This window comes from Neovison vison, chromosome 7, assembly GCF_020171115.1.
Source record: "Neovison vison isolate M4711 chromosome 7, ASM_NN_V1, whole genome shotgun sequence".
NCBI lineage: Eukaryota > Metazoa > Chordata > Mammalia > Carnivora > Mustelidae > Neogale > Neogale vison.
In genome coordinates, this window is record NC_058097.1 from 146,754,756 (window position 1) to 146,778,977 (window position 24,222).

Below are 24,222 nucleotides of genomic sequence, written 5' to 3' on the forward strand. Positions count from 1 at the left end.
ATTTCTTTTTTTTTTAGCATTAACAGTATTCATTATTTTTTCACCACACCCAGTGCTCCATGCAATCCGTGCCCTCTATAATACTCATCACCTGGTACCCCAACCTCCCACCCCCCACCACTTCAAACCCCTCAGATTGTTTTTCAGAGTCCATAGTCTTTCATGGTTCACCTCCCCTTCCAATTTCCCCCAACTCCCTTCTCCTCTCTAACTCCCCATGTCCTCCATGCTATTTGTTATGCTCCACAAATAAGTGAAACCATATGATAATTGACTCTCTCTGCTTGACTTATTTCATTCAGCATAATCTCTTCCAGTCCCGTCCATGTTGCTACAAAAGTTGGGTATTCATCCTTTCTGATGGAGGCATAATACTCCATAGTGTATATGGACCACATTTTCCTTATCCATTCGTCCGTTGAAGGGCATCTTGGTTCCTTCCACAGTTTGGTGACCGTGGCCATTGCTGCTATAAACATTGGGGTACAGATGGCCCTTCTTTTCACGACATCTGTATCTTTGGGGTAAATACCCAGGAGTGCAATTGCAGGGTCATAGGGAAGTTCTATTTTTAATATCTTGAGGAATCTCCACACTGTTCTCCAAACAGGATGCACCAACTTGCATTCCCACCAACAGTGTAAGCACATTAAAAAGATTATCCACCATGACCAGGTGGGATTCATCCCTGGGCTACAAGGATGGTTCAACATTCGCAAATCAATCAATATCATAGAACAAGTTAATGTGAGAAAAGAGAAAAACCACATGGTCCTCTCAATTGATGCAGAAAAAGCATTTGACAAAATCCAGCATGCATTCCTGATTAAAACGCTTCAAAGTATAGGGATAGAGGGAACATTCCTGAACTTCATATAATCTATCTATGAAAGACCCATAGCAAATATCATCCTCAATGGGAAAAAGCTTGCAGCCTTCCCGCTGAGATCAGGAACAAGACAAGGATGCCCACTTTCACCACTCTTGTTCAACATAGTATTAGAAGTCCTAGCAACAGCAATCAGACAACAAAGAGAAATAAAAGGAATCCAAATTGGCAACGAAGAAGTCAAACTCTCTCTCTTCGCAGATGACATGATTCTTTATATGGAAAACCCAAAAGACTCCACCCCCAAACTACTAGAACTCATACAGCAATTCAGCAACATGGCAGGATACAAAGTCAATGTGCAGAAATCAGTGGCTTTCTTATACACTAACAATGAAAATACAGACAGGGAAATTAGATAATCGATTCCATTTACTATAGCACCAAGAACCATAAGATACCTGGGAATAAACCTAACCAAAGAGGTAAAGGATCTGTACTCGAGGAACTACAGAACACTCATGAAAGAAATTGAAGAAGACACAAAAAGATGGAAGACCATCCCATGCTCTTGGATCGGAAGAATAAACACTGTTAAAATGTCTATACTGCCTAGAGCAATCTATACTTTTAATGCTATTCTGATCAAAATTCCACCGGTATTCTTCAAAGAGCTGGAGCAAATAATCCAAAAATTTGTATGGAATCAGAAGAGACCCCGAATCACTAAGGAAATGCTGAAAAACAAAAATAAAACTGGGGGCATCATGTTACCCGATTTTAAGCTTTATTACAAAGCTATGATCACCAAGACAGCATGGTACTGGCATAAAAACAGACACATAGACCAGTGGAACAGAGTAGAGAGCCCAGATATGGACCCTCAACTCTATGGTCAATTAATCTTTGACAAAACAGGAAAAAATATAGTGTGGAAAAAAGACAGTCTCTTCAATAAATGGTGCTGGGAAAACTGGACAGCTATATGTAGAAGAATGATACTCGACCATTCTCTTACACCGTACACAAAGATAAACTCAAAATGGATAAAAGACCTCAACGTGAGACAGGAATCCATCAGAATCCTAGAGGAGAACATAGGCAGTAATCTCTGATATCAGCCACAGCAACTTCTTTCAAGATATGTCTCCAAAGGCAAAGGAAACAAAAGCGAAAATAAACTTTTGGGACTTTATCAAAATCAAAGGAAACAGTCAAAAAAACAAAGAGGCAACCCATGGAATGGGAGAAGATATTTGCAAATGACAATACAGACAAAAGGTTGATATCCAGGATCTATAAAGAACTCCTCAAACTCAACACACACAAAACAGACAATCATATCAAAAAATGGGCAGAAGATATGAACAGATACTTCTCCAATGAAGACATAAAAATGGCTACCAGACACATGAAAAAATGTTCATCATCACTAGCCATCAGGGAGATTCAAATTAAAACCACAGTGAGATATCACCTTAGACCAGTTAGAATGGCCAAAATTAACAAGACAGGAAACAACATGTGTTGGAGCGGATGTGGAGAAAGGGGAACCCTCTTATTTCGTTTATTTTTAAATTTATTTTTATTTTTTAGAAGATTTTATTTTATTTTTTTTCCAATTTATTTATTTTCAGAAAAACAGTATTCATTATTTTTTCACCACACCCAGTGCTCCATGCAAGCCGTGCCCTCTATAATACCCACCACCTGGTACCCCAACCTCCCACCCCCCGCGAAGATTTTATTTTTAAGTCATCTCTACACCCAACATAGGGCTCAAACTTACAACCCCGAGATGAAGTCACATGCTCTACTGACTGGGCCAGCCAGGCGCCCCCGCAGTACCTCCTTTAATCCTCAGACAATCTTAGGAGATTATTATACAATTTTAGACATAGAGGATAATGAGCCCCTCAAGAGCAGAGACACTGTTATTTTATTCACTAGTATCCCTTTTATGCCTAGTACAGCATCTGGCATACTGAAAGCACTTAAAGTGTTTGTGGAATAATGAGGAAATCAAAGCTCAAAGAAGGTAAGTAATTTGTCCAGGGTATACAGTTAGTAAGTAGACACTCGATTTGTATCCAGGTCTGCCTGATTTTAGGTATTCACATTTTTGCTCCACTGCCCCTCTTTGAGCTCAGAATTTGGTACTGAGAAGGTACACAGTAGACATCTGTTAAATGAATACTTGTCTTCTACCTTCAGACTACTTATCTACTTCACCCTACCATTTCTCTACTTCTTCACTTCTCTCCTGAGAAGGCCTAGCGTATAACCCATAGTTCTAAGCTTTCATCCTCCCTCCCTTCCTTCCTGGTAGCGAACATTTACCACTATATACAGAAAAGAAAATAATTATTACTGAAAAAAACACATGAAAGTTGCAGCATGGTAAGTTAAATGAACAGTTTGTTAATTTTATTACATAAACATAGTGTAAAATAGTCTAAAACACAAAATGGAAAATTGATGGACATAAGCTTATAAAAATTAACCCCAAATTTCCATATTTTGGTTTTTTTTTTGCTCTTATGATTTTTTTTTCTTATAAAGACAAATCAGAAATTTACAAAAGCTGAAGTATACTTAATACACGTAAACTTCATCCTCTACACTGTGTCAATAAATCTGTCTTCATAAAGAGGTAATCCCATAATGACATACTTCAAGTTAAAATAATAAGGAAGTGAGGATGTTCTCTCTAGTAACATCTACTTTAGGCTTGCCTGTAGAAAAGCAAAGCACAATGACGTGCTTTTGGAATTTATTTTAAGAAACAGATTTCAGTTAGATGATTATTATCTAGCTGAAGTTTAAAAAGATACAGGAACACTTACTTTTCAAGTAAGCACAAAATATTCTAAAACGCAAGGCTTCTGATACTCTTGAAATGTGTCCTTATTTATTATTTGTTTTCCAGTTTGTTAAAAGAATTGTGATAGGAGTCAAATCTAGGTTACAATCCTGGCTCTGCCCCTTAATAACTGTGTAAAGCTGGAAAAATTCTTAGTATCTCTGAGTTCATTTCCTTTAAAATGTGAACAATAATCCCTAATTTGTAGAACTGCTGGGGAGATCAGAGTCTGTGCAGTAATGGCATAATGCCAGGCACATGACAGCACTCAATTAACAATGGCTCTATTTGGGGTCTGCTACTTTATTTTCCTCTGGTTTCATTATGGGATATACTTAAATCATTATTTCCTACAGCAAAGTTTCCTATGTCTGCTCTCCTCAATGTAAATAATCTCCCACCTTAAAAAACTCAAAATACTAGGAGGGAAATATTCGGGGAATCTTCAGTCTATCTTTTTAAAAAAATGATGTCATAAAAAGGACCTTGTATGTGTATGTACATGAATACTTTGATTTTTCTTATAAGAGCAATGCTACACTTGTATACTGACTACTAAAGACAGCTGGGCCTGGGCACTGGCATCCTTTGGGCACTTGAGTTTGCAAACTCTGTTTTAAACACTTTCATAGGACATCTACCATTTTATTTTCAGGAATTGTATTGCATATAATTTACCAGAAAAGGAAACACAATGCAGGCAAGTACTGTTAAACAATCACGTGTGTAATAATTTTTTTAAATTACCTGATGGAATATAGGCTCCTTTACCTTAAGGTAAACCTACAAAATATTAAAAGAAAAACAGGTAAATGAAGTGCATTACTGAAGGTGAAGAAAACTTATTCTAACAATTCTGCAAATCCCAAATCTCTCTTGCTTCCCTAGTAATGCTACTTAGATCTGACTATAGCCACATAAAACCAATCAGATTAGGTGGCGGGCCACAGAAAGGCTAGCACCTTCAGATGGGTCTCCACCAGTGCTAGCTATACCATGGTAAACAAATTTTTCAGTTATTGTGGATTACTCTGGCCTCTTGCCTTCTACATCAGCATCAAGGAAGGGCAAAGGTACACAGTTACTCATGAGGGGTGAAGAGGTTCTGTTGACAATGTCTATAAAACACATTTTGTTCTACAACAGAAAGAACACTGGACTTAGAGACAGGTGATAAATTTCAGAGTCTGCCACTTATTTGCTATAGACCTTGAGCAAATCACTTAACCAAAAGACTAAATTTTTCCTAATCCGGATAATGGGAATAATAGTGGTAAGGAATAATAAGCTAAAATACGTGAAACAATTTAGCAATATAATGCATGCTCAATAACTGAAAGCATTTAACAAATTTCTTGTGCTTTTTTTTACTTCCAAAACTTCTAACACACTCATCTAGTTACATAACTCACCACCTAAATGAATTTCCAATTACACAAACTCAGTTTTAGGCTCTAATATCACTTGGGTAATTAAGTTCAATGTCTTTTGAAGATTTAGCATGCCATTTATTGCCCTGTAGGAGTATATGCCTTTAAAATGACATGGTAGAGAGAAGGAAAATTCAAATCATAATCCTGAAATGGCTCCGAACACTTATAATACAAAGTCCAAATTTCAAAGCTTTGCATGATCTCACTCCTGACTTTCTGCCTGCCCTCACTGCTCTCATCTTTCCCCTTTCTCATCCTAGGCTCCAGAAAGTATAGTGCTTCCACATCTTTAAACATGCTACTCTTTAATTTGTTTAGAAATCCTCCCCTGCTGGCAAACATTCGTCTTCCAATATCCAGCTAAAACTATCCCTTTTTCTAGAAGCCTTTCCTGGTCCTTTCTCCATTCAGCAGAAGCAGCCATTCACCCTCCTTTGTGCCCTCACTGACCACATATAAATGTCATATAATTTAATGGTTTGTTTCTCTCCCCAACAAGGCAATCATCTCTTTGACAGCAAAGCTTGTGCTTAGCTATCTCTATATGCTCATTTAATGTAGTGCTGACCTCAAAAAAATTTTATGTAATTTTACAATTTGGCTACAAAATTTCTTATTCCAGAAGGAAGTTCCTGTCCTCACACAATAAAAGCAGATTATTTCCTTTAAGCACCCATAGAACTTTAATAGTAAGATGTTTATGAGACACTATATGTCTGTAACTCTAAACTCAGTAAGGAAGAATGTTTTTCATCTCTGAAATGTGTTGTTTCAAAATATTAACTTCCCTTTGTATAGTTTCATATTCCTACTGCTATTAATAGAAAAATTCAAAAGGACATGCCTCTTAAAGACATATTTTAAGGCAAAAGAATTATGGAGTTCTTACTGTGTGCCAGGTATTAATTTTCACAACTAATACAAAATGTATGCTATTATTATCTTCATTTTACAGATGAGGAAATTAATACAGAGAGATTAAGTAACTTGCCCGAGGTTCCTAGTTATTAAGTAACTATGTTGCTACAAACTCGGATCTGACTGAATCCCAAGCCTATAATTCTGATCACATCAGTTCTGAACTTACAAAGTGGTCCAGTTTTGACTCCGCCACAATTCTCCACATAAACTAGGTTGGCCAGGCAAGTCACTAAAACTCTCTAGACTTTAGTCTCTCTCTCTCTCTCTTTTTTTTCTTAAGATTTATTTATTTGAGACAGAGAGAGCACATAAGGAGAGTGAGAAGGAGAAGCAGATTCCCTGCTGAGCAGAAAGCCCAATGTGGGGCACAATCCCAGGACCCTGAGATCATGACCTGAGCCCAAGGCAGATGCTTAACGGACTGAGCCACCCAGGTGTCCCCTAGTCTCTTCTTTTATAAGACTTCCTTTCACCTCTGAAACAAAAGGATTCTTTCATGATCAATGAGTATGTACTTTATATGAAGGGCTACACACTGCAGGGTAGAAGCATAAGGAAATAGTGTACATGTTCTTTCAACCTCCTATTCACCTTCTCAGTTCACTGATAACTAATTTCTGCCTCTATCAATCTATTGTTGACAGTATCCTTATTAGGGTTACCTGGTCTTTTAACTGAAATTTTTATAGGTCAAACTTCAATCTGTATTTTACTTATCCTCTCAGAGGCAACTAACACTGTTACTTCTTCTGGAAATCTTTTTGTACTCTGTGATATTGGGCTCTTTCATTTTCCTATATCTCTGATTACTTATTCTAGGTCTCCTTTGCTGGCTCCATTTCTTCTGCCTGACCCTCAAATGTCAGTATTCCCATGTACAGCATGGTGATTATGGTTAATACTGGGTTGAACACAGGCAATTTGCTGAGAGAATAGATTTTAGGGGATCTCATCTCTCACTCTCTCACACACATACATGTTTGAAGATATGTTAATTAGCTTACCTAGAGTAATCATCTCACTATTATCAAAGTATCATGTTTTATACCCTAAATGTATATACTTTTTATATTTAAAGTGATGACTCTTATTGAAATCTTTAGGCATTATGGAAGTTTGCATACTGACAGGCTGTGAATAGCGAACAAGACAAATCAACTGCAACTTTTAGGGTACAGTATCATAACTGTACACTCTCGTTTATCTCTGTTAAAAAAAAAAAGTATTCCATAGGGCTGCATCTTTGGTCATCTTAATGGTTCATGCTATCTCTGTGCCAGTTCTTCTATTCTCACATTTCTAGTACTACCTATACCCTGACAATTCTCAAACCCACATCACATGCTTCATCGATTAGAAACAAAGTTTGACTTACTGTGGTTACTATTAAACTGAATAGAACTAAGATAAAAAGCAGGTGGTAGTTTACAGAGTTCTTCATCTTGAAACATTCAAACCTTTAAAAAAAAAGAGAGAAAGAAACTTATTTTAAAATATATAACTAGTAAAATAGAATGCTGTCTTACCACTTGTATACAGACCTTTGGGTCTAGTGATGCCCATCATTTCCTCCCACCCAAACTCTCATCTCAGAGAACCTGCACCACCTCTAAGAGGCTGGAGAAATCAAGAGACGGCATCTGGCTTTAACTGGGTCAACGAGAGGCTCTCTCCTGAAAACTTGGGAGTTTGGGAGTCAGAGACTGAATCAATTAAATGTGAGGAGTCTAAGTATAAAGCTTTATGGATTCAAAGTCTGATGCTGATATTTGGGCAGCTAAACTGAGTGAAAAAGAAGATGAATGAGCAGAAAAGTGACATGCACAGATGGAAAAAGAAAGCAAATTCAAAGATGAGACCATGCAGAGAAGGAATGGAGAAAAAAGGGTGGGAAAGGTAAGCTGCCCTTGAATTGTAGTCAGGTTGTACTTCCTGTTATTGGGTTTCATATAATTTCCTCATGTCCTCTAAATAAATCTCTCTTAAGTCAAGCTGGCTTGAGTATGTTTCTAAATCTTGCAATGAGCCATCCCTGAGTAAGGCACACTATTACAGAAAATATCACTCTATTATAATTGTCTCTTTATGGATCTCCTCAACCAGACTGTGAATTCTTTGTGTGCAGGGATAAAGTCTTTTTCTCATGTGTCTAATCATATCTAATCACTAGGCTAGCAAATACTCAGTAAATGAGGAAATAAGAACAAATATTTGACCATGGGTTAGGTATCCAACCTTTGAACCTATGTTTTAGTAGAAGCAGCAGGAAAGTTCTCAGTTTACTCATTAATTGGCTGTAGGAAATGGACCCAACTGCTATTTCCTTATCTCTACAGAAAGATGGTTGGCCTGGATGATTTCTAAGGTCTCTTTTACTTTCGTATTCTGTGACTTGATGACTTATTTTTAAAAAGCTCACCTGAAAGTACTTTTCTAGATCAGGAGCAGTAAACTACTGCCCAAAGGCCCAAACTTGTTTTTGTAAATAATATTTTACTGGAACAGTCAAACTCATTTGTTTACATATTATCTATGGCTGCTTCACTGCTACAGTAGCAGAGTTGAAGAGCTGCAACAGAGATCAAAGGCCCATAAAACTTAAAATCATTACTACTGTCCCTTTACAGAAAAGTTTCAGATGAGCTTTTTAATTCTATTTTTAAAAGAGCACTGGGTGTGGTGAAAAAATAATGAATACTGTTTTTCTGAAAATAAATAAATTGGAAAAAAAAAGATTTTATTTATTTATTTGAAAGAGAGAGACAGAAAGAACCAGGGCAGGGGGAGGGGCAGATGGAGAGAGGGAGAGAGAGAAGCAAACCCGAGCAGGGATCCCAAGGCGTGGCTGGATCCCAGGACCCTGGGATCATGACCTGAGCCAAAGGCAGATGCTTAACCAACTGAGGCACCCAGGTGCCCCCACATGAGCTCTTTAAATAATATCACAGAATTCTGATTTTTAGATATCTTTAGACGAAAATATTCTTGGGGTACCTTGGTGGCTCAGTCAGTTAAGCATCGGTCTTGTGATGTCAGCTCAGGTCATGAACTCAGGGTCTTGAGACAGAGCCCCACATGAGGCTCCGTACTGAGTGTGGACTTGTCAGGGATTCTCTCTCTCTCTCCCTCTCTAACTGACTCCCCAACCACCTACTACTTCCACTAGCACACACTCTCTCCACAAAAAAAAAAAAAAAAAAAAAAAAAGACGGAAGAAGAAGAAAATATACTAAATATACTTGAACTAGTAATAATGATCATACTAAAAAGAGATAACCATCACATAAGGGGTTTAGAGAAGTTTTAAGCACTAGTGCTATAGAATTAAATGCATGGTTAGAAGGTAAGCTTATTAAATTTGTAGTTCAATTTCCAACTCTGACACCAGCTACATGGCCTTAGGCAAGTCACCTAAGCACAAGTTCTGCTTATATCCTTAGACAAGTTACTAAATCCCTCTGTGCTTCACTTTATAATCTATAAAATGGGGATAATACTCATTTATCTTGCACAACTGGAAGAATTACAGAGGATTTGTATAATACCTACCACAATTACAGGTACAAAGTACATATATATTATATCTATGGTATAATATGTGACATTTTTATCTATATTCATAACTCAAGGAAATGCAGATTATATAAATTAAGTCAAAGTTCTTTAAGTCAGATTTTAGTAAGAGTATCTAAACTGGCCATAGGGTTTTGAGATCATAAAAGTTAATAGCAACATTATTATAATTTCCCACAGCTTATACTCTACATGGAGATCACAGAAGTAATAACCTTTTACACTATTATAATCTCCCAGTATAATGTAATAGGGTTAATTACATTACTTAATTATGAGGTGAAAATGAATTTTAAAACATATTAAACAATGGAATTTTAAACATAAGCACTTACATGCAGTACACAAATATACAACAGCTGTAAATCATTGGGAGTTCATCCAATAGCTATAAGAAACAAAAAAAGATAAGAAGACTTGAATATTACAGAGGTACAATTATTATACAAATCAAAATAAAACATCAGAATGATTATTATAGTCACCTCTCACCTAGTATCTTTTACTAATACTTTCATATATTTAACATCTAATTATTTTGAGTGTTGGGGAAGGTCACTGAAAGGACGTGACTGTCAGTTAACCTCTGAGCTGGACCCAGGCGATTGGAAGCTCCTCACTCCCTCCTATCCTTGGAAGAGGAGTAACTTCCACTTGTCTTTCTTGCTCCCAGAGGCTGTTCCAAGGACAGACTTGAGACAGTGATGTGGTGTTGAAAATACTTGTATAGTATACCTGGCTGAACTAAGTCCTCTTTACACACTTTCAAGTTTTGATGGGCAAGTGGGGGACCCATTGTTGCCACCCAAGATGAACCTTGTATGTAGGCACTCTCTTTTTATTAAAACTGCCACCTACAAACCAGGAGTGGCCTGTCTCTTTCTTTCACCTTTCCCTGCCCTCTACTTATGGGGGTTGGTTTACTGTCACTGAACAAACAAGCTCTCCATCCACCTATCTACCCTAATGTACACGCCTAAGTAGGACACCTGACTCACTGGACCACTCAGCTCATTCAGTACCACAAACTATGATCTCATACTTCCAGGAAAGAATGAGGTCTACCATCTACAGGTCTGGGGGTCCTATCAATATTCTTTTGCACTTTCCCTTTTCCTAGAACACCTAAGGTGGGTAAAATTTTCACTAATATATATAAGAAGGGATATTAATGGCAGCAAAGTCATTTAGTTAATCTAAGTAACCTATGTTTCTCAAAAATATTATTAGTAATAATAACAATAGCTATATGTATTAAACTACAAGTTAGACATTAAGCTAAATGTTGCAGATAGGTCATTTCTAATCCTTAAGCCAATCCTATATTATTTACTTATTCACTAGATATGCATTTAATTAATTATTTAATAATATATTCACTATGTGCCAGGCAATGTGTTAGTTGCTGAGGATATAATGGAAACAAGATGCAGTCAATGCCCTCATAGTCTAGTGAGGGAGGGAAATGAAAAACATGGGATTAGATATAAAGATTCCAACAAAAGGGGGTCACAGAAACCAGAGAAGGTGGTGGCAGGAAATAAAATCGGGTGGTAGAGAAATACATTCTAGGAAGAAGGAAGAGTGTTTACACAAAGTAATATATTCTGGTAAATTACTGGAATAATGAAATAGCAGCATATGTGCAGGGTCTTATAGTTAAGTGTTTTACATTCATTATCTCATTTAAGTTTAACAAAAATTCCAAGGTAGATCCTATTATCTCCATCCCAAGATGAGAACTCTGAGGTTTAGACAATTTAAGTAATTTGTTTAAGATCACAGAGCTAATAAGTAATAGAGTCAGATTTTAAACTCACTCTGGGGCATACCTCTACATTAAGTTGCCTCCAAAACTTTTCACTTTAATCACTTTGACATGTTCAAAAAAGTTGGCACAGGATCATAATATCTACCACAAGGTTTCTGATATAAAGAAGATTCCTCTATTTGAAATTTTGAACCACAATCCCCTGGCTTTATATTAAACATCTTTTGCATTTATATCTTCTTTACTTCAGTTTTCATGTCTAATTATTTGGCCTTTCCACAATGTAGTACTGAGGTATTTAAATGATCCATTTTAGGAGAACTTCTATTCATGTATTTGGAGGATAGGACATGAAAAGATCTGTTTTCTCCATATTATCCATAGGTCTATCTATACAGTTTATAAAGGCAGCTAAAATAATTATTGTCACTCTTTTATTCACTCATTTGACAAATATCTATTAACTACCTACTATGTGCCTCGAACTATGCTATATGCAGGAGATAAGATAACCCTTGCCCTCATGTTTTACAGTCTAGCCAGGGTGAAAAACACTAGAAAGTTAAACGCACAAATAAATGTTTAATTCCAATTATGGTAAGTGCTATGATGGAAAAGTACAGAGTGCCATGATCAAAAAACAAGGGCCTTCATATAAGGAGTCGTGAAGATTTCCTTAAAGAAGTGACACATAAACTGAGTCCTGAAACATGCAGATATGAGTAAGGTAAAGAGGGACTGAGGGGAAGATGAGAACCCTTAAGCAGTGGGAACATAATGTGCAAAGGTCCTGCTGCAGGAAGGGAACTTAAAAAACTGAAATATGTCCATTGTGACTGAAGCTTAATTAATGATGAAGAGAAAGGATATGAAATGAGGCTGGAGATAAGCAGTAAACCAATCAGGCAAATGTTTTAGGCTGAAAGAATTTCTTAATTTTATCTTAAAAGCAATGGCAAACCACTGAAAATGTTTAAGCTAGGTGGCGGTCTCCATCAGCTTGGGTGGCAACAAAATACCTTAGACTGGATACTTTAAATAACAGAATTTATTTCTTACAGTTCTGGAGGCTAGGAAGTTCAAGATGATCACAGAGATTTGGTGCTTGGCGAAGTTTCTCTTCTTGGCTTACAGATGGCTGCCTTCTCACTGTATTCTCACATGGTGGAGAGGGAGAGGAAGCTCTCTGGTCTCTTCTTATAAGGGCGCTAGTCCCATCACAAAAACCTCATTTAAACCTAATAACCATTTAAGACCCCATCTCCAAATATTGTCACATAGAGAACAAGAGATTCAACATATGAATTCTGAGGGGACACAAGTCAGTCCGTAGTGGTGTTAGTGTGTTTAAAATACAGGTTTTATTATTTTTCAGGTATGGTGAAGCCAACAGATCAGGAGATGACTGCCACTGAAAAGGCAGTTACTCACAGTTCCTAAGAAGTGATATGCCATGCCAAGCAGGGCCACATGGGAAAGCACCAGTGTCAGGAGGCAGAACAAGCAAGGAGAAAGCATGAATGACAACCTTTACCGTGGTTTCCCAGAGAAAGGCAAGGTAAGAGAGGGCAAACAGGCTTAGCATTGGCTAATTTAAGTAATTTCAGCAGGCTCTAAGGTCTAGGGGCTGTTCTTGAGTTATCTGGTACCTGGACTTGAGGTGATTAGAGCAGAAGAATACTGTCTCCTGGAGTGTAAGAGTCAGAAAAAGAAGGTGGTTTAGAGGATGGGCTCTGGATTGGTTAGTCTGAATATGAAAGGTGCAGTCCATGGCGAGTTATTTGCTATATAAGAAATGGACACCCCTGGAAAGGACAATGCCTGCCTAGTCAGGGAGGCTCCAGAAGCCAGAGCATCAAGAATATAAAAAAATAAGAAAATATAGTTATTATGGATTGAATGTGTCCTACCTAAATTCACATGTTGAAACCCTAATCCCCAATCCAGTGGTATCTGAAGATGGGGCTTTTGGGAGGTAATTAGGAGTAGATAGGTCATGAGGGTAGGGGTCCTCAGGATGGGATTAATGTTCTTCTAAGAGATACCAGAGAGCTTGCAAGAACCAGTCAGAGAAAGACAAACACCGTGATTTCATTCAAATGTAGAATTTAAGAAACAAGCGAAAACGAAGGGAAAAAAAATAAAAGATAAACCAAAAAACTGACTCAACTATAGAGAACAAATTGTTACCAGAGGGGAAGTGGGTGAGAGAATGAATGAAATAGGGGACGGGGATTTAGAGTACACTTATGTTAAAAATAAATAATTAAGAGTATACTTATCTTGATAAGCACTGAGTAATATATGGAACTGTTAAATTATCATACTGTATACCTGAAACTAATATAACACTGTATGTTAACCACACTTAAAACAAAGGGCATTTAAGGAAAAAAAAAAAAGGAGTGGCTACCTCTAAGACAGCTCTCACCAGACCCAATGCTGGCACCCTGATCTCAGACTTCAAGCCTCCAGAACTATGAAAAAACACATGTCTACTATTTAAGCCACCTAGTCTACAGCATTTCTGTATAGCAGTCCCAGCTGACGAATACAATAATAAACATATGGTGCCAGATCGGGTAGGTGCAGAGTGTTCTGCAGTGAAAAAGCACAGTTGTGGGAGGGCTACCTAGGAGGTTACAGCAGTCCAGGCCAAGCAAAGTTTCTCCTTGGATTAAGGCCTCACAATTGAGAATAGACCGAGGTGACTAGACTTGAGAAATATTTAGGAAGTAAATTAAACCAGGATTTGTGATTGATTTTATATAAAGGTGAGGGAGAAGAAACTCCTAAGGGTAACTCACAGGTTTGTTGCCTAAATACCACAGTTGATGACAATACAGTTTACAGAGACTGTGAAGATAGAAAATGACAGGAACAATTTCAACATACTGAGTTTGAGGTACCTATGTGACAGTCAAGTGGAAATGTCAATCAGGCAACTAGAAGTACAAACCTATAGCTCAGAAGAAAAGAGTGGACTCCAGATGTTGGCTGCTTGTTTGTTTAGAGAAACTAAACTGAACTAAGCATATGTTAAAAGGGCACAGATTTTAAAATCTAGGTAATACAAATACAGAAGTCTTATTTCAAAACCTTAAGTAGCAAAATTATGACTGGTAAAAGAGCACAGAGTTCCAGGGAGAGGGTGGGTGTGTGACTGAAGAGGAGTCTGAAGAGGTAGGCACAGGCCAGATCACAGCCTGTGGTTCAAATCCATGAGCCTAACCTCGGGGAAGTATTAAAGATGTTTAAAAAGTAGCATGCATTCTGAAGGGCAGAGACTGCATTTTACATGTCTCATTTCTAACACTTGTACCAAGCCTAGCAAATACTGCTCAAAGAATGAAAACAATTAGTTTTGTTTGTAGGAAGAGTATTTCTATTTTGTTGTGACAAATGGATAGGGGAGGCAGGGACACCAATTAGGAAACAGTTACAGAAATTTGGATTGGAGATAATGGATTAAGGTCATTGCTGTATAGATAGATAGAGCTAGATGTATTTGAGCTTTTAGTTCCACAGAAGTGAGAAAGCAGGAGAAATTGAAGACGAATCATGGGTTTTTGGCTCAGGCTTTCAGTGTAAGGTGGTTCTACTCACTGAGATAGAGAGCTAAGGAGAAAGAAGGTAATACTTATAACTAGAACATCTGTTGTTTACATTATAAAGTCTGAATTAGCTTACATTAATTACTTAGCATTTAAGCAATTTTTGGTTTTGTATTATAAAGAAAATGATAGGTGAACACACACATTTTTCTTCGGTTTTATTTTCCAGGATAAATATATTTATTTACTTATGAGAAGGGGTGGATACATTCTTTTTTTACTAGCAGCTATTTCTTTTTTCTAATATCAAACATTTATGCTCAGCAGAGAATACTTAGAAAAAGCAGAAGAACACAAAGAAAAATTCCATATAGCTAAAGAAATTAAGAAATTGCCTTTACCTCTACCCTCTCCAGGATTATGAATAACCGTATATGTCAATTAGTGAAAGCAAAAAACAGTGAGTTGTATGAGTGAAAAGATGAAAAAAATATCTGGGAGAAGCCTCCTAAAAAATTGAAGCTTTTATACTTTAGCCACCAGCAATACAAGACAAATTCCTAAGATAGATAAAGGAAATACAAATAAATAAAAACAAAACGTAGGGGCGCCTGGGTGGTTCAGTTGGTTAAGTGCCTGCCTTTGGAACAGGTCATGATGTCAGGATCCTGGGATGGAGCCCTGCATTAGGCTCTTTGCTTGGCGGGAAGCCTGCTTCTCCCCCTCTCTCTGCTTGTTCCCTTTCTCACTGTGTCTCTCTGTCAAATAAATAAAAAAATAATAAAATAAAATCTTTAAAATAAGTAAAATCTTAAAAAAAAAATGTAGTCCTTATCCTGTCTCTAACTTTCTGTGTAACTTCTAGTCAATTTACTTCACCTCTCTTAAGCTGTTTTTCCATTTATAAAATTTGTAGATTGGACTACATTTTATTTATTTATTTTTTTCCAATTTATTTATTTTCAGAAAAACAGTATTCATTATTTTTTCACCACACCCAGTGCTCCATGCAAGCCGTGCCCTCTATAATACCCACGACCTGGTACCCCAACCTCCCACCCCCCGCCCCCGCCACTTCAAACCCCTCAGACTGTGGACTACATTTTAAAAATCCCTTCTAGGGGCACATGGGTAGCTCAATCAGTTAAGTGACTGCGTTTGATTAGGTCATGATCCTGGGGTCCAGGGATCCAGCCCCATCTTGCACTCCCTGCCCCTGCTCAGTGGGAAGCCTGTTTCTCCCTCTCCCCCATGTTTGTTCTCCCTCTGTCTCTCTTTCTCAAATAAATAAATAAAATCTTAAAATAAAAATCTCTTCTAATATTAAAGGTCTATGGTTCTAAATTGTTCTTTGACACCTTTCACCGCTTACTTGAAGGCCATTCCTGGTGTCTCTATTCCTTTTCTAATGTTTTCCTCAAATCCACTCCCAAATGCATTGTTCTTTCTCATTAATCCATGAGAAAGGAGTTAGCAATAGCTTAAAATATTACCCTTCAGTGTGTGTGTGTGTGTGTGTATGGATATTATGCAGCCACCAAAAAAACCTCCCGAAACCTTGCCATGTGAAATGATGTGGATGGAACAAGAAGGTATTATGGTAAGCGAAATAAGTCAATCAGAATGACAATTTAGGATCTCACAGATATGAGGAATTTGAGAAGTAAGACAGAGGATCATAGGGGAAGGAAGGGAAAAATGAAAAAGACGAAACCAGAGAAGAATACAAACCACAAGAGACTCTTTGTCTTAGGAAACAAACTGAGGGCTGCTGGAGTGCAGCGGGGGTTGGTAGGGATGGGGTGGCTGGGTGATGGACACTGGGGAGGGTATGTGCTATGGTGAGTGCTGTGAATTGGTAAAATTGATGAATCACAGACCTGAACCCCTGAAATAAATAATACATGATACGTTAATAAAAAAAATATATTACCCTTCACAGGAGCACACACAATAGTACTCAAAGGAATGAATCACTTAATAATCAATAATAGTAGTTTCAGAAATTCTAACTGGTTAAAGAAAAAGGAAGGAAGCTAATACTTATTAAACACTTATTTACCAGATCCTATGATGACACTTTCACATATGCCAATCAACTGATCCTCACAATACTCCTACAAGTATTAGTAAATCCATTAAGTAGATGAGGAAACAAAGCTCAGCAAGATTAAGTGGAATATCTATGCTCAAACAGCCAGCAAAGTGGCAGCAGAATCCATCTGGAGCCCAAGCAGCTACCTAGCAATAACAAATCTGAAGAAAATGCCATCTAAGCTCTAAATCAGTCTTAAGACAGAACTGTCAATATCTGCTTATGTTCAGTTTAGGCAGAAGTAAAAATGGGCCTCCAATTTCTTTACGGCTACAACCAGATAAGTTCAGGCTGATGAAATGGTTTGACGTCTACCAGGGTTTAGTAAGTGGCAGCACCGTCATTTTGTACTTTGCTTCAATGACTGTGCATAAAAAAATAATGGCCTAACCTAGCTGAGACAACTTAATCCTGAAAAAAGGTAAGAAGCCTTCAAGGAATATTCACAATCATTTTACGTTTAAATTAGAAAGATGGGGAAGCTGTTTTAAAAAATCCTTCAGGGCGCCTGGGTGGCTCAGTGGGTTAAGCTGCTGCCTTCGGCTGAGGTCATGATCTCAGGGTCCTGGGATCGAGTCCCGCATCGGGCTCTCTGCTCAGTGGGGAGCCTGCTTCCTCCTCTCTCTCTCTCTCTCTGCCTGCCTCTCTGCCTACTTGTGATCTCTCTCTGTCAAATAAATAAAATCTTAAAAAAATATATTTAAAATATTAAAAAAAATCCTTCAATACTGAGGGTTCTTCCCTCCCAAATCATTGGGAAATTGGGTCATATACCATCTCTGTCCAGAGAGGCAAGCACAACATTGTAGACCCAAAGAGGGAAGAAATAAGACATCTATATAATTTGTCCCCAAACTTGATAGAGTAGTATTACAGTAAATGATAAATAAAGCACAGAATCAAAGATTCTGTCTTTAATCAAAGATCAAAGGCCATCTGGTCTATTTAAATGTTCTGTTATCTTGGTAACAATCTTATCAACAATTAAGTTTATATACAAATCAAAGTATGTCCCACTTCTGCTCCAAATCTATTAATGGCTTATGGGGGATAAAGTCCAAGAGGCTTAGATATGGCCTCTGGTTAGCTTCCCAAATCACATCTCCTACTAATATTTAGTTCAATGCCTACTCAGAGCAGGTAGTTAATAAAGTAACAAATGTTAGCTATTATTACTGTTAGAACCGTCACCATCATCACCACATATTCTCATTCCATCCATGGCTACAACACAAGGTACTACTTGCAGTGCCCTAGATACCAGATATACTCTCAACTCTGTAGGTTCGAGTTGGCCTGGAAAATACCTATTTAACTTTGAAGATGCAACTCAAACATGTATCTGAGTCACCTGCGTGAAACCCTGTCTCTCAGTTCCCTTCCCTAAATAGTTTCTCTCTTCAATTCCATAGCATACTGCAGGTCCCTTTATCACTGCATTCACTACCATATTACCTTCACTCTGAGACCATGGATTCCTTGAGGAAAGGACTGTATCATCTTTACCAATGCAGATCTGTTGCCCAGGTACTAATTCCTGAACTAATGAAAGTGTGTGTCTAGCTTATACTTGGGCACTTCCAAGGACAGAGGACTCAAGATCTCTGAAGGAAGTTCTTACCATCTACTAGCTCAGAAAATTCTTCCTGATGTTGAGCAAGATGTCTCTTTACCTTTACCACCACTAGGACCACAAAGCATAAATCGAATTCTTTCAACTGGTCAACCCTTTAAATACTGATTCATAAAACATTTACATAGTGTTATGTGCACTATAAGTATGGGATACACCAAGGTCAACCAGACAGAGTCCCTGCTCTTAGGTAACCCACATGCTGATACAGAAGAAAGATAGAAATATATTTATAAAACAAAAGATAAGGGCAGTAACAAGCACAGAATGTTGTAGAAGAACATATGAAGGGTACATATCCAACCCCGGGGCCATGAAAGGCCTCTTAGTTGAGCTGCCACTTTGGCTTAGAGTTTAAAAGATGAACAGGAACTGCCCAAGGGAGAAAGGGAAGTGTGATAGGGCCAAACATGAAAAATGCATAGAACTGAGTACGTATAGCTGAGTGAGCAGCATGTCTTCTCTTCTTCAAGCTAAAATAGTCCCAGTTCCTTCCCCTCAAGCATCATGACTATAGTTTTAGTTCTTTCAACATTCTGGTGTTTCTCATTTGAACATAAACCAGGTTAGTCCTCAGAAATGAAATACTGTCATGATCTACTCAGTACACAGTAGGGGAGCCTATCCCTTCCTTCACTCAGATACTTAGCCTAGCCTTGTCTCAGCACATTCAAGCAGGTGCTTCTTTATATATGTGATAGACACATAATACCTTCCAGGGTTACTGTTTTAGGAACAACATGATGGACAAGAGGAATGATGCTAGAAATTTAAAAACTTAACTAAGTCTTAGAAAATATGTGTATAAGGGAATATCAGAGATAGCCATATGCACAGAATTAAAGTAGATATGTTTTGTAAATTATTCTAGTTATCTTTTTTTTTTAAAAGATTTTATTTATTTACTTGACAGAGAGAGATCACAAGTAGGCAGAGAGAGAGAGAGGAGGAAGCAGGCTCCCTGCCGAGCAGAGAGCCCAATGCGGGACTCGATCCCAGAACCTTGAGATCATGACCTGAGCCAAAGGCAGCGGCCCAACCCACTGAGCCACCCAGGCACCCTCCAGTTATCTTTTACTATATAGCAAACAACCTTAAAACTCAGTAGCCTAAAATATCAATATATACTTTGCTGGTTAATATGCATTTGGTGCCTGGGTGGCTTAGTCGTTAAGTGTCTGCCTTTGGCTCAGATCATGATCCCAGGGTCCTGAGATCGAGCCCTGCACTAGGCTCCCTGCTCAGCCAGGAGTTTGCTTCTCCCTCCCCTTCTGCCTGCAGCTCCCCTGCTTTTGTGCTTTCTCTCTCTCTAATAAATAAGTAAAAATCTTTTTAAAAATATGCATTATGAGCAGAACTCGGAAGGAGCAGTTCATCTCTCCTTCACTCAGAATCAGCTAGGACAGCTCAAAGGCTGGTGCTGGAATCATCTTAAGAATCACACACTCAAATTTTGGGCAGTTGATGTGGCTGCAGCCTGGGAACTTCAGGTGAGTTTGTGGTAGGAACAGACATGGGCCTTTCCACATGGCTGACTGGTTTCCTTACAACACAGAGCTGGGTTCCAAAGGTAAGCATCCCAGGAGGATGAGGAAGAAGCTCTATTGCCTTTTGTGACTCACTCTTGGAAGTCATATAACTTTATGTCTACCATAGTAACAGTCTTGCCCAGATTCAAGGGCAAGGAGAACAAAGATCCCAACTCTTGAGGAGAGTCAGTGCCACACTGTAAGAAAAGCAGATGGGATGAGACATATTGGTGTTAATATGTTTGGAAAATAATAATCTGCCACCTAAATAAAACTCAAAACCGAATTAAATACCCACCCCCCAAGAACAGAAGGTAGTCTGCTTTAGGATGAAGGTTATTCAGATTGGCTTATTATCATTACTACTCCTCCAAACCACATTTGGAGTCTTTCAAAGTCTCTTTTCTTTTAAAACAACCATAAACATGTATTTCCTTATTACGAAAGTATTTCATTTATTTCAGAAAATCTAAAAACCATAGAAATGCAAGAGAGAAATATAATGCCCTGCAATCCCACGATCCAGGGAAAACCACTATTTAATACTTTAATGCATCTCTTTAGTTATTTACTCATGTCTTTATTTTTTTTCCATTCTTTTTTTATTTTTTTTTCAATTTATTTATTTTCAGAAAAACATTATTCATTATTTTTTCACCACACCCAGTGCTCCATGCAAGCCGTGCCCTCTATAATACCCACCACCTGGTACCCCAACCTCCCACCCCTCCGCCACTTCAAACCCCTCAGATTGTTTTTCAGAGTCCATAGTCTCTCATGGTTCACCTCCCCTTCCAATTTACCCAAATTCCCTACTCCTCTCTAACGCCCCTTGTCCTCCATGCTATTTGTTATGCTCCACAAATAAGTGAAACCATATGATAATTGACTCTCTCTGCTTGACTTATTTCACTCAGCATAATCTCTTCCAGTCCCGTCCATGTTGCTACAAAAGTTGGGTATTCGTCCTTTCTGATGGAGGCATAATACTCCATAGTGTATATGGACCACATCTTCCTTATCCATTCATCCGTTGAAGGGCATCTTGGTTCTTTCCATAGTTTGGCGACCGTGGCCATTGCGGCTATAAACATTGGGGTACAGAAGGCCCTTCTTTTCACGACATCTGTATCTTTGGGGTAAATACTCAGGAGTGCAATTGCAGGGTCATAGGGAAGCTCTTCTTGAGGAATCTCCACACTGTTCTCCAAAGAGGCTGCACCAACTTGCATTCCCACCAACAGTGTAAGAGGGTTCCCCTTTCTCCACATCCTCTCCAACACATGTTGTTTCCTGTTTTGTTAATTTTGGCCATTCTAACTGGTGTAAGGTGATATCTCAATGTCGTTACTCATGTCTTTAATTAAATGTCTTTCCTTTCCTCCTTACCCCCTTCCTCCCTTTCGTTTACATATTTATTGGGCAGATGCCATGTGCCAGCACTAGCCCATACACTAAAGTACAGTGGGTATTTAAGAGAAGTGGGATCTCTGTTCTTAAGAAGTTTACATTCTAGTTGGGGGAGATCAGGCCAGTGTGATTGTAATGTAGCAAAAAATTCAGAGGAAGAGTAAAAACTGAAGTTGTAGGACAAAACCGGGGCCAGATCTACTAGGTCACAGTAAAAAATTTAGATTTCATTTTAAGTGCAAATGGATGTATTGGAGAGTTTTCAGCAGAAGAACAATACGACCTGATTTAAAATTTAAAAGACTACCTTGGATGACTATTGAAGAGCCAGGAAATGAGATGGGATGGCTTACACAATGGTAGGCAACAGAACACATTTTCCAGTTATATATTTTTTAAAGATTTTATTTATTTATTTGACAGCAATATTATAAGTAAGCAGAGAGAGAAGGGAAGCAGGCTCCTTGTTGAGCAGAGAGCCCGATGCAGGGCTCAATCCCAGGACCCTGAGATCAAGACCTGAGCCAAAGACAGAGGCTTAACCCACTGAGCCACCCAGGTGCCCCATTCCAGTTATATTTTTTAAAAAAACCAGAAGAATGGCTAACAGATATGATGTGAGGTATGAGGAGAAGAAAGAAATCAAGGGTGACTCTAGTTTTTAGCTTTAGCATTTTGGGTGGTTGATGGCATCCCAGTGGATACTAGGGGAGGAACTGGTATGGAAAAAGAAATAAAGAATTACATATTGCCCACATTAAAGGTTGAGATTTCTATTAGACATTGAAGTGGTATGTCAAACATGTAGTTGGTTGTACAAATCTAGAGCTCAAAGATGAGGTTAGAACTGAAGACAGATGTTTTGAAATCATTAGCATAAGAATCATGACATTATATGAGATCACCTAGGAGAGAATATAGAGAAGATAGCCCAGGACTAAAAGATGGGCCAGGGCCCCTTTCTTCCTCAGCACTGCCTGCAGAAGTGGCGGCCATCTCCTACTCAACATCATGGCTGCCCTCAGACCTTTGGTAAAGCCCAAGATGATTAACTTTTTAATGGACCAAGAAGTTCACCTGGCACAAGTCAGACTGATACATGAAAATTAAGCATGACTGGTGGAAACTCAAAAGCATTGACAATAGAGTGCATGGAAGATTCAAGGGCTAGATCTTGATGCCCAACACTGGTTACAGGAACAACAAGAAAACAAAGCTGCTCAGTGGCTTCCTGAAGTTTCTACTCCACAACATCAAGAAGTTTGAAGTGCTGGAGAACCTGGATGGCTCAGTTGTTTAAACATCTGACTCTTGGTTTTGGCTCAAGTCATGATCTCAGGGTTGAGGGATCTAGCCCCTCAGCCAGCTCTGTGCTCAGCAGAGAGTCTCGCTTCTCTCCTTCTCCCTCTGCCCCTCCCACTACTTGTGCACATGTGTGCATGCACGCTCTCTTTCTCTCAAATAAATAAAATCGTAAAAACAAACAAACAAACAAAAAAAACAGAAGAAGCTTGAAGCGCTGCCATGCAAGAAATCTTACTGTGCAGAGACTAGTTACAGTATCTCCTCTAAAAACCACAAAGCCATTGTGGAAAGAGCAGCCCAGGTGGCCATCCAGGGAGAAGTCAATTTTAAAGGAGGGGAGTTATTTGAGTATGTATGTAAGCAGAGAGCAGTGAATGAGTGTAGTGACTTTCAAAAAGACTGGTGGAGCAAATGACTGGGAGTATGTAACTAACTGCAGGCTTGAGTCTTTGAGAGGAGCTGGGACATTTCTTCCACAATAATAGGAGGAAGATGATAGTGATAAAAAGATGAGGGAATGTCTTACTAACTTTTATATTATTAGTGAAATACTGGTGACGCTATCACTGAGGAGAAGGGGATATGAGGCAAAAAAAAAAAAAAGATATAAAAAGAAATCTAAAAAGAGCAGCAAGTGTGAAATAATAATTCTAGAGAATGGAAACTGTCGGGAAATGTAATGGTACTATCTTATGGCACTGAGTGGTTATTTGAGATTTTTGTTCAATAACTTAAAAGTGAGATTTAACAAAGGGATATAATTTCTATGACAAATATTTAGCTACTCATTTCAGGCACAGAATACACAGATAATTGAGCTTGATCAGAACTGAATATTGGGGGCGCCTGGGTGGCTTAGTGGGTTAAGCCTCTGCCTTCAGTTTGGGTCATGATCTCAGGGTCTTGGGATTGAGTCCCACATAGGGCTCTCTGCTCAGCAGGAAGCCTGCTTCCTCCTCTCTCTCCTCCTGCCCCTCTGCCTACTCTGATCTCTCTCTGTCAAATAAATAAATAAAATCTTAAAAAAAAAAAAAGAACTAAATATTGCTTAGAAAGCAAGGGGCAGGGACTTTAAGGATTTTTTTTTTAAGATTTTATTTATTTATTTGACACAGAGAGAGAGAGAGAGAGAGATCACAAGTAGGCAGAGAAGCAGGCAGAGAGAGGAGGAAGCAGGCTCCCTGCTGAGCAGAGAGCCCATGCGGGACTTGATCCCAGGACCTGGAGATCATAACCTGAGCTGAAGGCAGAGGCTTAACCCACTGAGCCACCCAGGCGCCCAAGTTTAAGGATATTTTATGGGTAG

The 24,222-nt window shown here is 38.5% G+C and overlaps 1 protein-coding gene across 3 annotated transcripts in view; it reads right to left on the reverse strand.

Annotated features, from left to right (window-relative positions):
• ACER3 (alkaline ceramidase 3) overlaps positions 1-24,222 on the reverse strand; it is a 187,046-nt gene that overhangs the window by 40,337 nt on the left and 122,487 nt on the right. For all 3 annotated transcript variants that reach the window (XM_044258475.1, XM_044258478.1, XM_044258476.1), the window contains 3 exons: positions 9,955-10,007; positions 7,422-7,503; positions 4,440-4,475 (listed from right to left, as the gene is read on the reverse strand). In XM_044258475.1, coding sequence (XP_044114410.1) covers positions 4,440-4,475; positions 7,422-7,503; positions 9,955-10,007 — 171 coding nt within the window. The remainder of the gene's footprint in view (positions 1-4,439; positions 4,476-7,421; positions 7,504-9,954; positions 10,008-24,222) is intronic.